General features: G+C 49.9%; 1 protein-coding gene across 1 annotated transcript in view; it reads left to right on the top strand.

Moving 5' to 3' along the window:
• Vdr (vitamin D receptor) overlaps nucleotides 1–12,943 on the top strand; it is a 54,318-nt gene that overhangs the window by 15,186 nt on the left and 26,189 nt on the right. The window contains exons 2-3 of the mRNA XM_021216829.2: nucleotides 4,401–4,476; nucleotides 7,870–8,017. Coding sequence (XP_021072488.1) covers nucleotides 7,872–8,017 — 146 coding nt within the window. The 5' untranslated portion in view covers nucleotides 4,401–4,476; nucleotides 7,870–7,871. The remainder of the gene's footprint in view (nucleotides 1–4,400; nucleotides 4,477–7,869; nucleotides 8,018–12,943) is intronic.

Raw genomic sequence — 12,943 nt, 5'->3', positions numbered from 1 at the left:
TCAGTTTCCCTCAGCTGTCAAACCCGAGAGAGTGGCTTTGTGTCTCATGATGGAGCTGACTCCCCTGGGGGCTGCCCACGCTTTCCAGCGATGATGGGGCCTCCTGCCTGTTACCCTGAGAGCAGTAATCAGCCAGAAATCTTGTTGACAAAGCTGAGGGCAGCGTTTCCACTGGGGGGAAAAAAAAAGCAGCTTGCAGGAATAATTTGTTGCTGATAAGAAGTGAAAAATCCTCCCAGCAAGCCACACGTCTCCTGTCTCGTCACCTGTGGCCTCCCAGCTCTGAATTTTGTCCAGTTCTGAGACACCCAGACGTGACAGGACCATCAGCCAAGGGATTCTTGGAAAGTGGGAATTTGTAGCCCAGCTTCTATGGCATGACTGTCTAGCCGTTGACGCTGTGGGGTACCAGGTCATGACTTTGGAGGGTTCTCAAGAGATGGTATATCAGAGATAGACATTCTCAAAATGGTTGATTAAGAACCACCTCGAAGGGTAGACTTCCTGTCAACTGCCGGGGCGGTCAGCCACTGGATTTACTATTCTTCAGTTAGAGGTTAAATATGTTTGGTAAGCATATTAAATGTGCTGACGTGCTGACGTGCTGAGGGCAGAGGCAGCAGGCTGTCGTGGTTGGAGCACAGGCAGTCTCACACAGGTTTGTGCCAGCCCTTCCCTCCCACAGAGGCAGACACAGCCTCGCCTTGTAGAAATCATCAGCTGATGATTTGTAAAATCATCAGCTTACCCGGGATCAATGAAATTGAAATGAGCCTAGAGTTTCCTACCTCTCCACCCCTCCGAGGCTACCCCATTCACACCGTTACATTGTAGGTTTTGTTTAGTTGCTGACTGGTGGCAGAAAAGTCATCTTTTCTAATTGCACAATGATCCCATGTGGTGGCCCCTCTAAGCCCTTCCAAAAAGACCCCGAAAGGGACGGCTTATGAGGCTCCTCTGAAGGAAGCTGGCCCAGCACAGCAATTGAAACCTACATGGCTTCTGTGCATAATGAGCTTTGTAAAATCCATCCAAAGAGTCGACATGAGAGATGTTTCTTCTTTTTCCTTAAAACCGACAGGAATGTCCTAGGAAGGCCCTAAGGTGGTTGGGTTAGGAGGTGGTAACTCACTTTTCAGTGATGAGATTTCCTGCCACAACCTGGTAACCATAGGGGCTTCACATTGGGAACTGTAGCCTGCATAAAGTATTTTCCAGCCGTTCTCACTGGTAGTTAATCTACAGTGTAGGGGTGGTTACAGTGAGCAGAAGGTAATTTAGATGTGGTTTGCTTGGACAGTACTTTCTCCCCTTTCCCATTTCACTCTGAACCCTGACCTCAACCCCAGCTTCTGAGAGATAATGCTAAGATGGGTCTGGAGGTATAGACAGAGTGGGGTGTGGAGGGGGTGGGGCAGAAGGATGGAAGTGTGTCACTGTGGCTGGCCCTGATACCGCTATGCCTAGGTGATGAGTTAGAAGGGTCATGCAGAGCACATGCCGGACAGAGAAAGATGGTAAAATTAAAAAGTAAAAATAAAAAAGCAAGAGACAGGCATGTACACACAAGCCCACGTGCAGCGTTCTTAGCAGGCATGTAGGCCTGCTTGCCCTAGAGGAGTCCGCTGTGCAGTTCTCTCTGTAGGTGTGAATGTCAGGAAGAGGGATTCTCTCCCGTGTGAGGAAATGACTTGGTTTCCAGTTTTCTTCTAGAAAGAGTAGGGGCTTTGATCACTGTGGTCCCAAGCTGGCTGAAGACCCCCTCTCCTGTAAGCTCATTCTCCACTTAGGGGTATATTGGGGTCATACTGTTCACTGGGCACTATGCTTACTGTTTATTAGCATCTAAAGATGAGCGTGCCACCCAAGCATGCTGCGGCTTATCAGGAGTCAGGGGTCAATTTCAGTGACGACCTGTTGCCATGGGGCTTTCTTGGAGCTGGAGAAGACTTCAGTGGTCAGCCCTTTTCCAGCTTCAGGTCATCTGCACACTCACAACTCAGTCGCCCTCAGAACCCCAAAGGGAGGCTCTAGTGTGAGTACAGGACTTCATCTGAGCTCAGGGTCTTTGCTGCCAGAGCGTGGCACCTATAGTTTGAACTGTGCAAGTGGGGGCGTCGGGGAGGCAACAGTGTGACGTTAGTGCTGGGCAGGAACTGTGTGACCTCATTTCTTGCTAAGGCAAGGTCAGGGCTAGGTCAGGGTTAGGAGCAGGTGGCTTTGGGGACAGCCCCAGCAGAATCAGGTTTTCTCTGTGCTCAGAGTAGATTTACGGGACAGGGGACATGAAGTGTTTTTTCCACTGGTCCCCATTTTTAAACCTGTGTCTCTGACCCACTTTCATATCAACTTGACCTTAGACCCAGAAGCTGACTCGAACGTAATTTCTCCTGAAAGGCCCATCCAGTGTTTGATTGGACGGCAGATGACTGTGTGGTGGACCGAATTTCCCAGACGAGGGAGCTGACATCAGTTCTTCCCTCAGGACCCAGGGATTGTTGTCTGTGTTGTCTCCCGACTTAGTGGACGAGAAGGCTGTCCAGGCTTAAGGCTGGGGGCACAGCTGAGCGATTTCCCACTGGAAGTGTGGATGGAGACTCAGCTGAGCTCCAGTCAGCTTCCCTCGGTTTTCCCATCCCTAAAACAGGGATAATGACAGTGCTGTCTAATGAGGGTGTGGTTAGGCTTAACTACTGAAGCCTCTGAAGGTCCTGGAGCAGAGCCCAGTACAGAGCCGTAGGTGTCTGCTCTGATGACTGTCACCGGGAATGGGAGGAGTTTGCGGAAGGCAACTCTGGCGATGGAATCAGCTTGCCCTCGTTTGCCCTTGCTTGGTACCGCCCACCACCAGGCAAATCACTGAAGACGCTCTGAACTTTGGTTTGGGTATCTACAAAATGAGGGTTCTCCCCTTCCCCCCACCACAGCTCCAAGACCACTGTGAGGATTAAACTAAAAAAAGTATGTATCGCTTAGCAGTTCTAGAACGTGTTAGATGAGTCCAGACTTCTTTTTTTTTCTTTTAAGTTCAAGGGTGATGGTCTACCTGGATAAACCCTGACCTCTGAAAGCCCTAGAGATTAAAGATAGGAAGACAGGAAAGCAACGGCCCCGTCTCACCCATCGTTCTCACCACAGACTTCCTAAGAAGCAGGAAGGAAGCCTAGTAAATCCATACACTGCTGGGTAGTGTGGTCACAGACCCACGAGCCACAGGAACAGAAGGAACACCTGTCTGGCCTGGTTTCCCCCAGCACACACACCTCCCATCACTCACTGCCTGCAGTGGGGCAGCCTGGATCCTAAGGAGCTGGTGGTACCCAAGGGGTAGCCAAGGCTTGGGGGCTGGGAATTCTAGGGTTGGGTGCAGGCCTTAGGGGCCTCCTAGGCTGTTCCCTCCCTTACCTAGTCAGGCCACTGTGAACAGATCTCTGGAGAGCAGCAACAGCTGGCAGACTGGACCCTTTCCGCTTGGGGTGTGGTTTAAAGTGCCTTTCCAGGGTTCAGGTACCAGGACCCTCACGTTTGTGTATTTCCACACTCACCTCCTAGTGCTATCAGGGAAGGAGTGTGGTGTGGGCATCTGTGTATGAATCTGTCTGTCTCACAGTGGATAGGTGGAGGAAGAGTGAAATTTTCCCAAACCCACCTTGGAAACCAGTCGTGCCTCTAGGACCTAGAGTCTGGACCATGGATCAGTCCTGCCTCAGGCTTTGCATGTCTGGAAAAGAGCTGACAGTGGCAGGAAACATCCTGTTGGAAGTCCGTGTGGGGCAGTCTCTTCCAGCCCCACTCCCACTCTCCACAACAGATCGCAGATGCCTGCCATGGCGACTCCCCAGAGGCCAGGGACCCGGGCTGCCATCACAACCGTTATAGTTCCCGGCACGGAAAGTCTTTGCAATCCTGCCTGGCTCACCGTCTAGCCCTCAGCCGCATTCTAGGCCGCCCTGTGTTCTACTTTCCAGAGTATCCCCCAAATCTGCAAGGGGGAAGCAGGGTATCCCGTCTCTCTCAGACAGGGGAGCTGTGTGGGAGGAAGCAGAAGGGAGAAAGAGAAGCCGGATGCGTCCAGGGAAGACAGAGCACACTGGAGGACCCCACGGACCGGGAGGGAGCTCTAATTCTCACCCTGTTCCAATCGCCACCCTCACTTCATGCAACAGTTGGCGTGCCGCTTGCCCTCTGCCTTGAGGGACAGCCATCATTCTGATTGCTATCCAGTTCCCTCATCATCATCCCTGGCAGCAACAGCTGTCCCCAAAGATGCTTTCTTCCTGTTTTTATCTCCGGCCCTATTTCCCCTGACACGTCTTGTGCGCCATGCTGGGCTCCTTAAAGGATTGGTTTGGGAGATGGAAGATACCTTGGGTAAAACGTCTCCCCCTTGTTCATTTCAGAGTTCCTTTGGTCAGACAGATCTGTGAGTCTTCCCAGGAGAGCACCCTTGGGCTCTGCTCGCCCCTGCTCCTTCAGGTAGGTGCATCCTCAACAACTACAAGCTCCCTAGACGGCTCTGTGTGTTGGGGTGGCAAGGAGAGGTCACTGCAGAGTAGCAGGCAGAGGAACGCTGGCTAGCCTTTGCACATGTGGGCCCATAGCAGCAAAACCTGTGGCTGGGACTCTGGTGTGGGGGACAGGGTAAGAACTGGAGCTCCCTCCCAGTCAGTGGGGGTCCTCCAGTGTGTTCGATCTTCCTGGATGTGTGTCCCATCCTCCCCTCTCTGCCTGGATTCTGGTGAAGCACTGGTTCCCTACTTGCAGTAATAGCCCAGGTGGAGCTGGCCGTTCTCTCTGCTCTCCTGCAACGATCTTGTTCACTCTGGGCCTCTTGCTGCCTGATCTGGCCTTTCTGTCCAGCCAAGTGCAATGGCTCCCAGCCCCATGCCAGGAGACCCCTGATGGGAAGGCAGTGCCTCTCCTGTGGTATAACTGCTCTGTGCCATGCCGTGGCTCTGTAGCTCCAGCTGGCTTGCATCGCAACTTCTTCAATGAGGTCATGCGATGTTGGACTTGTCTTGTTGGACTGAACTAACTGGTATATTCTTCCCCTGCTCCCATTTAATTCCCTTTTCCCACGAATCCCCCAGGATGCTGGGGGCCCAGCTGACCCCAGCTCTGTAGCAACGCTCTGGTGCGGCAGAGGCATCTCCAGTGACCTGGGGTGAAACCACAAGCATCCCAAACAGCGTCTCCTGTTACCCCATAATGACACTGGGCCCTGAGATCCTTGCCCACATCTTAGATGCCTGCTTTGTTCTAGAATCTTGTAGGAGTCTCCCTAGATGTGGACTCATCCCATAGGTGTGTTCAGCCTTCTGACATCGCAGCGCAACATCACAGCCGCAAAGTTCATGCTTGAGAGACACACGATCAAGTTAATAAAAACCATCAAACACACAAGCACACATATATACAGACACACGCATACACACACATCTTAGGTTTTAAGTAAGTTTACATTTTTGTGTGGAGCTGCGTTTATGGCTACCTTTGGTCACATATGGTACATGGGCAACAGGCTGCACACATCTATGTAGAGATAACGCTGCTAGACATGAGTCACTTTCCCTTTTATTTTTAATTGTTTTGAGATTAATGAGTATTTCCAGGGGTTAAAGAGATGGCTCAGCAGTTAAGAGCACTGACTGCTCTTTCCAAAGGTCCTGAGTTCAATTCCCAGAATCCACATGGTGGCTCACAACCATCTGTAACGGGATCCGATGCCCTCTTCTGGTGTGTCTGAAGGCAGCAACAGTGTGCTCACATACAATAAATAAATAAATAAATAAAATCCTTTTTTAAAAAAAAACATATTCGGTATGGCTCAGCGGGTAAAGACACTGGCTGCCAAGCCCAGTGATCTGAGTTCCCTCTCTGGGACCCACTTAGTGGTGAGCGAGAATCAGCCCACCTCTCTCACTTTGTCTTCTGACTCCCACAAGTGTACCATGGCGTGTGTGCAGGGTACATATCCTTCCCACAGAGGCATGCAAAATAAGTAAGTAAAGGTAATTTTAAAAAACGTACAAAGAGAGCGATCAGATATGCATAGAAGGCGCAAAGCTATATATATAATAGATACCTGCCACTCAAAGAGAGACTACTGCTCCTATATGATCTATATGATCTATATGATGCTGTGTGTGCCTGTCCACCAGCAGCTTCATCTCTTTGGGGATTTTCTTTGTTTTGTTTTGTTTTGTTTTCCTTTTTAATCAATGTATGTATATTCGGTATATTTATGAATGTGTGTATGTGCCTGCAGGTATCATAATTCATAAGTCTGAAATGAGCTGCAAAGGAAATATCAGTACTCTCTTGCTATGTTAACAGTCCCCAGGAATAGAGACACAGAGCAGCCATCCATGTGGCTTTCTTTGGGGGGGGGTGGCAATGTCATATCCTTGCTTGCCTGCTCCCATTCTTCCCTTGTCACGAGCTCTTCATGACATAAAAACAAAGGGAAAGTGTCTGAGCCATACATTTGCCAGCAGCACTAGCTGTGGGCATGCCTCGTCTCAAGGTTGGGACTTCTCTAGGCTTCCCTCAGGGAGCCGTCACATCCGTACTGCCTTACGGCCAGTGTTGGGGAGCAACGAAATCAGGCTAATGAGCTTTGAGATCCCACAGGCCTCAGAACCTCCCTCTTTCACCCACTGTACCTGAACCTGGGTCAGAAGCAGACATGCATCCCCTCTTCCCTGTCTGAGAAACATGTGCTTATCCCTCATCCCTGTGAAGCATGCTCTTATCTCTCATCCCTATCTGAGAAGCAGGTGCTCATCCCTCATCCCTATCTGAGAAGCAGGTGCTCATCCCTCATCCCTATCTGAGAAGCAGGTGCTCATCNAGAAGCAGGTGCTCATCCCTCATCCCTATCTGAGAAGCAGGTGCTCATCCCTCATCCCTATCTGAGAAGCAGGTGCTCATCCCTCATCCCTATCTCTCCGCTATTTTCCTCCCAACCTTGCCTTGGGTCAGAGAAGCCACTCGGACATGTAATGAAAGGGTTCACAAGAACTGAGAGATTGAGTCCAAGAGCATTTTAGGGTGACCCGAGATGTCCTAGAGTCATCTCTGAGCCTCACAACAGTCAGAGGCAGTAAGCAAAGCCAGGGGCCAAATTTACTAATGGAAAAGCAAGGTCAGTCGTTTCTGGAGAAGGGCATACCTGCGTTACCTGTCTCTCCCTTTTCCTCAAAGTGTGAGATCCATGTCTAGCTGATAATGGCCACTTATAGAATCCATCTCCGAAAACAAAGTTAGCTAATTGGTCGTGACTCACACCACTCGGAAGGACACCCAAACTCACACAAAGTGCACCGGGAACAAAGACAGAAAGATGTCACTAAGGGCACGGGGCCCTGGGCTGCCTGGCTACAAGGAGCAGGCTCTCTCAGGACAAGAGCTTGGGGTTACACACCCTTGCTCTTCCCCTGTCCCTCTCGGAGGCCACACTGAGTAAGACACTGGCTCTGATCTGCCTGATCAAGTTGGCTGGGCGGGAGCCTGTGCCAAGGGGGGTGCACACATTTCTTCAGATCACCCCCCCCAAAGCAGACTGTCTCTCCTGATGAGGACAGTGGGGTACAGGAATGGCCACTGCCCCTCCCAAAGGAGCTGGCAGGTGCAGAGTTTGGATGCGGTGTGATCTTGGGCCTTGTTCTTTCTGTCTTGGCGAGGACAGCCATGCAGCAAGGGCTCCAAAGACCTCCCACTTTACTGTCTCCAGGAAAGCTCACCACCAAAGGACTGCCACCCACTCTCCACCAGGAAGGGAAGGGTGGCCGGTGGCTATGCTGAAGGTGCCAGCTGCTTCTGGCGTTGACTCTCACTGTGGCTGTGGCCTGCCTGCTGTTCTTATAGGGATGGAGGCAATGGCGGCCAGCACCTCCCTGCCTGACCCTGGTGACTTTGACCGGAATGTGCCTCGGATCTGTGGAGTGTGTGGAGACCGAGCCACAGGCTTCCACTTCAATGCTATGACCTGTGAAGGCTGCAAAGGTTTCTTCAGGTGAGTCCCCTCTCCAGAGGGAAGGAAAAGAGAGAGGCCAGCCTTTCCTTCAAGGGGGCCTCTGTGCTTTCTGTGGAACATGGTGGCTCTCCCAGTTACTGAGAGCAATGGGGTCTTTTCTCTTTGGATCTCCTCAGTCCCGCCATGTCCTCTGACCCCTCAGAAATTGCCTTCCTAAGGTGCTTATTTCTTTGCCCTAGCCATTGACCCAGCTGCACTGAGCAACATGTCTGTGTCCTTCTGAATGACCCTTCTTCTTGCTGAGAGCTACAGCTTCCTCATTTAAGAGCCAGCCATGTCTTGGGGGAAGCCCCAGAATTTGACCTTTCTGCTTGCCTCTTCATCCCTCTAAACTCTTCCATGAGATCAAACCTGATCCGTGCTGGGCTTTTCACCCATAGTTGCTTTACCCAGGGTAGCCAGCGACAGCTTGCCAGTCAATATCAGGGGTATACACCATTCCTATTAGGTCAGTCAGGGCCAGTGTTTGCCTCGGCATTCTTTTTTCTTTATTTCCCTTTTAATTCATTATTTATTCTTCTCTCATATATACTACATCCAGACCACAGTTCCCCCTACTCAGACCCTACCCCCACCTCCCCTTTTTTCCTGGTCCACTTGTCCCATGGTTCCCTTCAGAAAATGACAGGCTTCCCAGAGATATCAACTGAGCAGAGCATATCAAGTCCTAGTACTCTTCTTATATGACCCCAGGATTGCAGGCACAGACTGTATGTGGACAGTACTGGGAAGGTCCAAGGATGACCTTCCAAAAAGGCCAGAGATGGAGGACTAGAAAGAATGGGAGAAGGGGATTCAGGAAGCAGGAAGCTTGAAAAATTAGCATTCAGCTTCTATTGGAAAGAGAATGTTCCAGAAGCAACTCCCTGGGACATAACTAGTGACTTCAGGCGGGTGGAAGAACATTGTCAGGAAAATCAAGTTTGTAAGAGCAAATCAAGTTCAGAACCAGACGACAAAGCTCAGCCTGGCAGTCCGAAGTGGTAGGAAGTGGCAGGTAAACTCACCTGGCTTAGAGAGGAAGAGAATCTGCACGCAGGCCCCTGGTATGGGTCACTCCTCCATCACAGGGGTCTGACTCACCAATCCTTTACTGGGGAGCCAGTGTTCCATGGCCTGGAGCAATTTTGATCTCTGGGCACTAGGGTTTCTGTTAGTGCTAATTACCTATTTGGCCTGGCACAGGCTCCCCTCTTGGCTTCCCAGAAAGCTGCTCCCTAGTTAGGGAACCAGACCAAGAGAGTCACTGGCTATTGTCTCATAGTCATATCTGTTAGACCTCACGGCAGTGTGAAGCCCACACTGCTGAAGGGTAGGTCTTCCAGAGTTCAAGTCCTCTGTGCCAGGTGCCACCTGGACTCCTTACTGCCAGCGCAGGTGGGGCAGCCACCTATGGAGAGACAAAGGAGAGTCTGGGTGCACTCTGAGACCAACACCGTCGTAAAACTGGTCAAGAGGACATTGAGTGTTGTCCGTGCCATCAGTTTAATGCCCACCTCCCTTAATTGTTCCGAATGCCCCTGTGTTTCAGCTAGCTGACTCTTCACACGTGCCCACATCTGAGATTTAATGAGATGATATGCAGAAAGTATAGAATACAGACAGGGTGGCATATGACTTTTCGGCCACACGGGCAAATGCTAATTCCCCTTGGTGGAATTCTACCCAATAAAAGTTTCTATACCCATCCTGGTATGTTTTCTTTCAAGCACTCGGTACCCACCAAATTTGAATGGACATGAACCCAGGAACTGCCACACTTGAGACTCACTAGAGATCACATTACCAATCTCTAACTATGATGTTCCAACCACTCTCGGAGCTGTTTCATTCACTGATGGAACCCCTGCTCCCAAGTCACCTTACTCTTCCTATCTGCCTTTTACCCTGGGACCCAGCTGTGGAAAATGGAACCCTGAGGGGCGACTTGGTCGATCAGGACACAGTGAAGGTCCGTTTCTCACTTGAGGAGACCTAACTCCGATCCGTTTGATTGATGCCCTCAGAGAGATCACGGTGGCTTTCCTTGAATTACATTTGGTCTTATAAATAAACGAAAATAAATTCATATAGATGCAGGTGATACTCCTTGTGTGTGTGTGTTCCATGTTTGAAAATGTTCCCAGCTGCCAGAATTTACCAGCACCGATCCTTGCCACACCTGGGTTGTCATTTATGGACGGTACAGAGCTGAGTCACCAGGCAACCACCCTCTGGGGAAAGGCTGGGCAAGGATGCCATGCTGCTCTCTGTTCTAGCTCTCGCTCTACACAAACATCTTTGTGTTTTTGTCATCTCCCCCTCCGCCCCCGTAGACCTGGAGAGCATGCTAGACAAGTGCTCTACCACTGAGCTACCTCTCCCTCCATATCTTTCTTTTGGCTGTCTACCGACTTACTGCTGTGTTGTCTTTTGGGAAAAAAAAAATCTTTTTTTTATAGCTATTGGTGTTTCTGTTACTTAAAATGGTTCCTAAGTTTAGTACTAAAGTGTTGTGTACTGTTAGAATTCAAGAAGCCGTGGTGTGCCTTGTGTGAGGTTCCCTCTGTGAGCGATGCAGTTTGTTGGGAGCTCATTGATAGGAAGCATACCTAAATCAAGATGAAGAGCATTGTAACTCAAGGCTCACAGGTGACAGTGCAGCAGTCAGGACTCCAGGGTTTACAGTGACTTCAGGACAGACCACTGCTCCTGTGGTAACAAGAATTAGCTGCATAGCCTCCTTTCTCCCCACCCCCAGTTCACATAGTTGCTGGAGAACTCCATAGACTTATGTCTGCCTATCCCCAGAGTTGGCTGGTACCTTCTCCGTGTTAGACACAGCCTCCTTGGGACCACAGAGATTTGTGAGACCAAGATACAGTTCTTCAGGAGCTCACACTACCTATCATGGCAGCTAGAGGGAGAATTTTTGTCCCAGGCTATTCCCAAGCCCAGGGACAGGGTGTCTTCTTCAGCCATTAGTGTTAGGCTTCTAACTACTGAGACACTAGTTATGGTGAGCCCAGGAAGTCCAAGGCTCAATAAAGATGGTGAAGTTTGAAGTCTGGGTCATGGTTCAGTTGTTCTGTGGTCAGGAGCTAAGAGTCCAGTGCTGGCCAGTTCCTCCCGTGGACTAGTCCATGTTCTGTGTACTTCCTGTTCTTCTGGAGAAAATGAACACTACAGATGATATTTATAATGTAAATAAAAGGCCTGCAAAGTAAGCTTGTGGATGCCCCAGGCGTCTTGACTATATATTCAACAAGCAGAGCCAAAGAAAGTCCCAAAAGGTGACAAATATGTACAACTACCTCATAAAATAATAATGGATAATCTATAGGTTGATGTAGATGAGTTTCTGTTAATGGATGGCTCTGTCTAATGTCTGTTGTAAAAACAAAGGCATAAAAGACAAAGAAGATTGTCCCAGGGACCCTCTGATGAAGAAAGAGATCAAGGTTGATGAGGTTCAAGAGGGGGTCCTGGAAGCTAGATTGAGACACCGTTCATTGTCTCCTTTTTGCCTTCCCCATCCTATTAAAAGCCTTGTGGACTAGTGGTGTAGCTCAACGGCAGAGTGTTTGAATATCTTGAACAAGGTTCCTAGATTAAACCCTGATCCTGCAATCAAACAAGCAAACAAAACCAATGTGAAGCTGAGCGCTGTGAGCTCCAAAATAGGAAAAAAAAATGTGTTTTCATTTGCTGGCCCCATTGTCCTCGGTGGCCTTGCTGATTATGGGTCTTCCAGTGCACAGTGGGTGAAAGGCCGGCGGGTGAGAGTCCAGGAACAGAGGGGAGTGGTTCTGCTTTCAGGAACATCGCCCGTTCTTTCTAACTCTTCTAAGAAATCGTTGTGAAGGAAGCAGAGAAATGGGGAACTGTTCAGTTGATTCAAATACAGAACACGTAAGTGAAGTCAAATGGATAGAAAAGATAACCTTCTGTGGGCCCAAGTCGGTGACTCACTGGGAAGTCATTGCTGCTGAAGAGAACTTGGCCCAGGTCAGCTCTCCCTCTACCTGTGCTACAGGCTGTGGGTGGTTATTGTTGATGGCCCCAAGAGTCATGTGCTTAAAGAAAAGAGACCAAAACATAGAAGGAAGGGCAGTAGGACTTTCAAGAGAGACAGCAACACAGATATAGGGAAGCTTCCATTCCCTTTTGGCCATTGTTCTCAGCGTCTTGAGGAATCGAGACTATGGGAATTGGGGTGCTAATCAGGGCTGTCTGCATGAATTCACCCTCAGACCCTGAGCATCCAGTCCGTGTACAGGCAAAACAGAGCAGGAGGCTCATGTGGCCGGATGCTTCCCCTTCACATCCAACCCATTCAGCCAGGGACCACCAATCACCAGTCTTCCTCACCCCAGGGGAGTCCTTCAGACAGCCTCTGCCTCTCATGTGTTGGGAAGCCGTGTATTTGATGGTTACTCCATTCTGGGCTGAGAGGTAACAGATTCATGGTGGAGGGCCCAGAGTGTAAGACCAGAAGCTTTGGAGCCCCACAGATCTTAACCATATTAAGTTGTTGTCCTTGTTAACTATGGGGCATTAAGTCTTCATTATGCCTTCTGGCACTGCTTATAGAATAAAGATAATAATTATTCCACCAAATAATCATAGCACCAAATTATCAGTGAGGGTACTGGGGAGAAATGTCAGACTTTGGTAGGGAGGACTCCTGGGGAGAGCAGCTGCTGTGGACCTCTTGTAATCTCTCACTTTCTGAGGTGCTATTCCCTCCATGTTGACTTAGGTGCATGTGTGATGGGTTAGCAGGGATCTCTGGCGGGGGTGGGAGGACAGGAGAGGCTCAGGATAGAAATAGACATCAGGCCGGGCCTGGTGGCGCAGGCCTTTAATCCCAGCACTTGGGAGGCAGAGGCAGGTGGATTTCTGAGTTCGAGGCCAGCCTGGTCT

This window comes from Mus pahari, chromosome 17 (genome assembly GCF_900095145.1).
Source record: "Mus pahari chromosome 17, PAHARI_EIJ_v1.1, whole genome shotgun sequence".
Taxonomy (NCBI): domain Eukaryota; kingdom Metazoa; phylum Chordata; class Mammalia; order Rodentia; family Muridae; genus Mus; species Mus pahari.
Note: the sequence above shows the minus strand (reverse complement) of the source record. Positions and strands in the feature narration are given on the sequence as shown.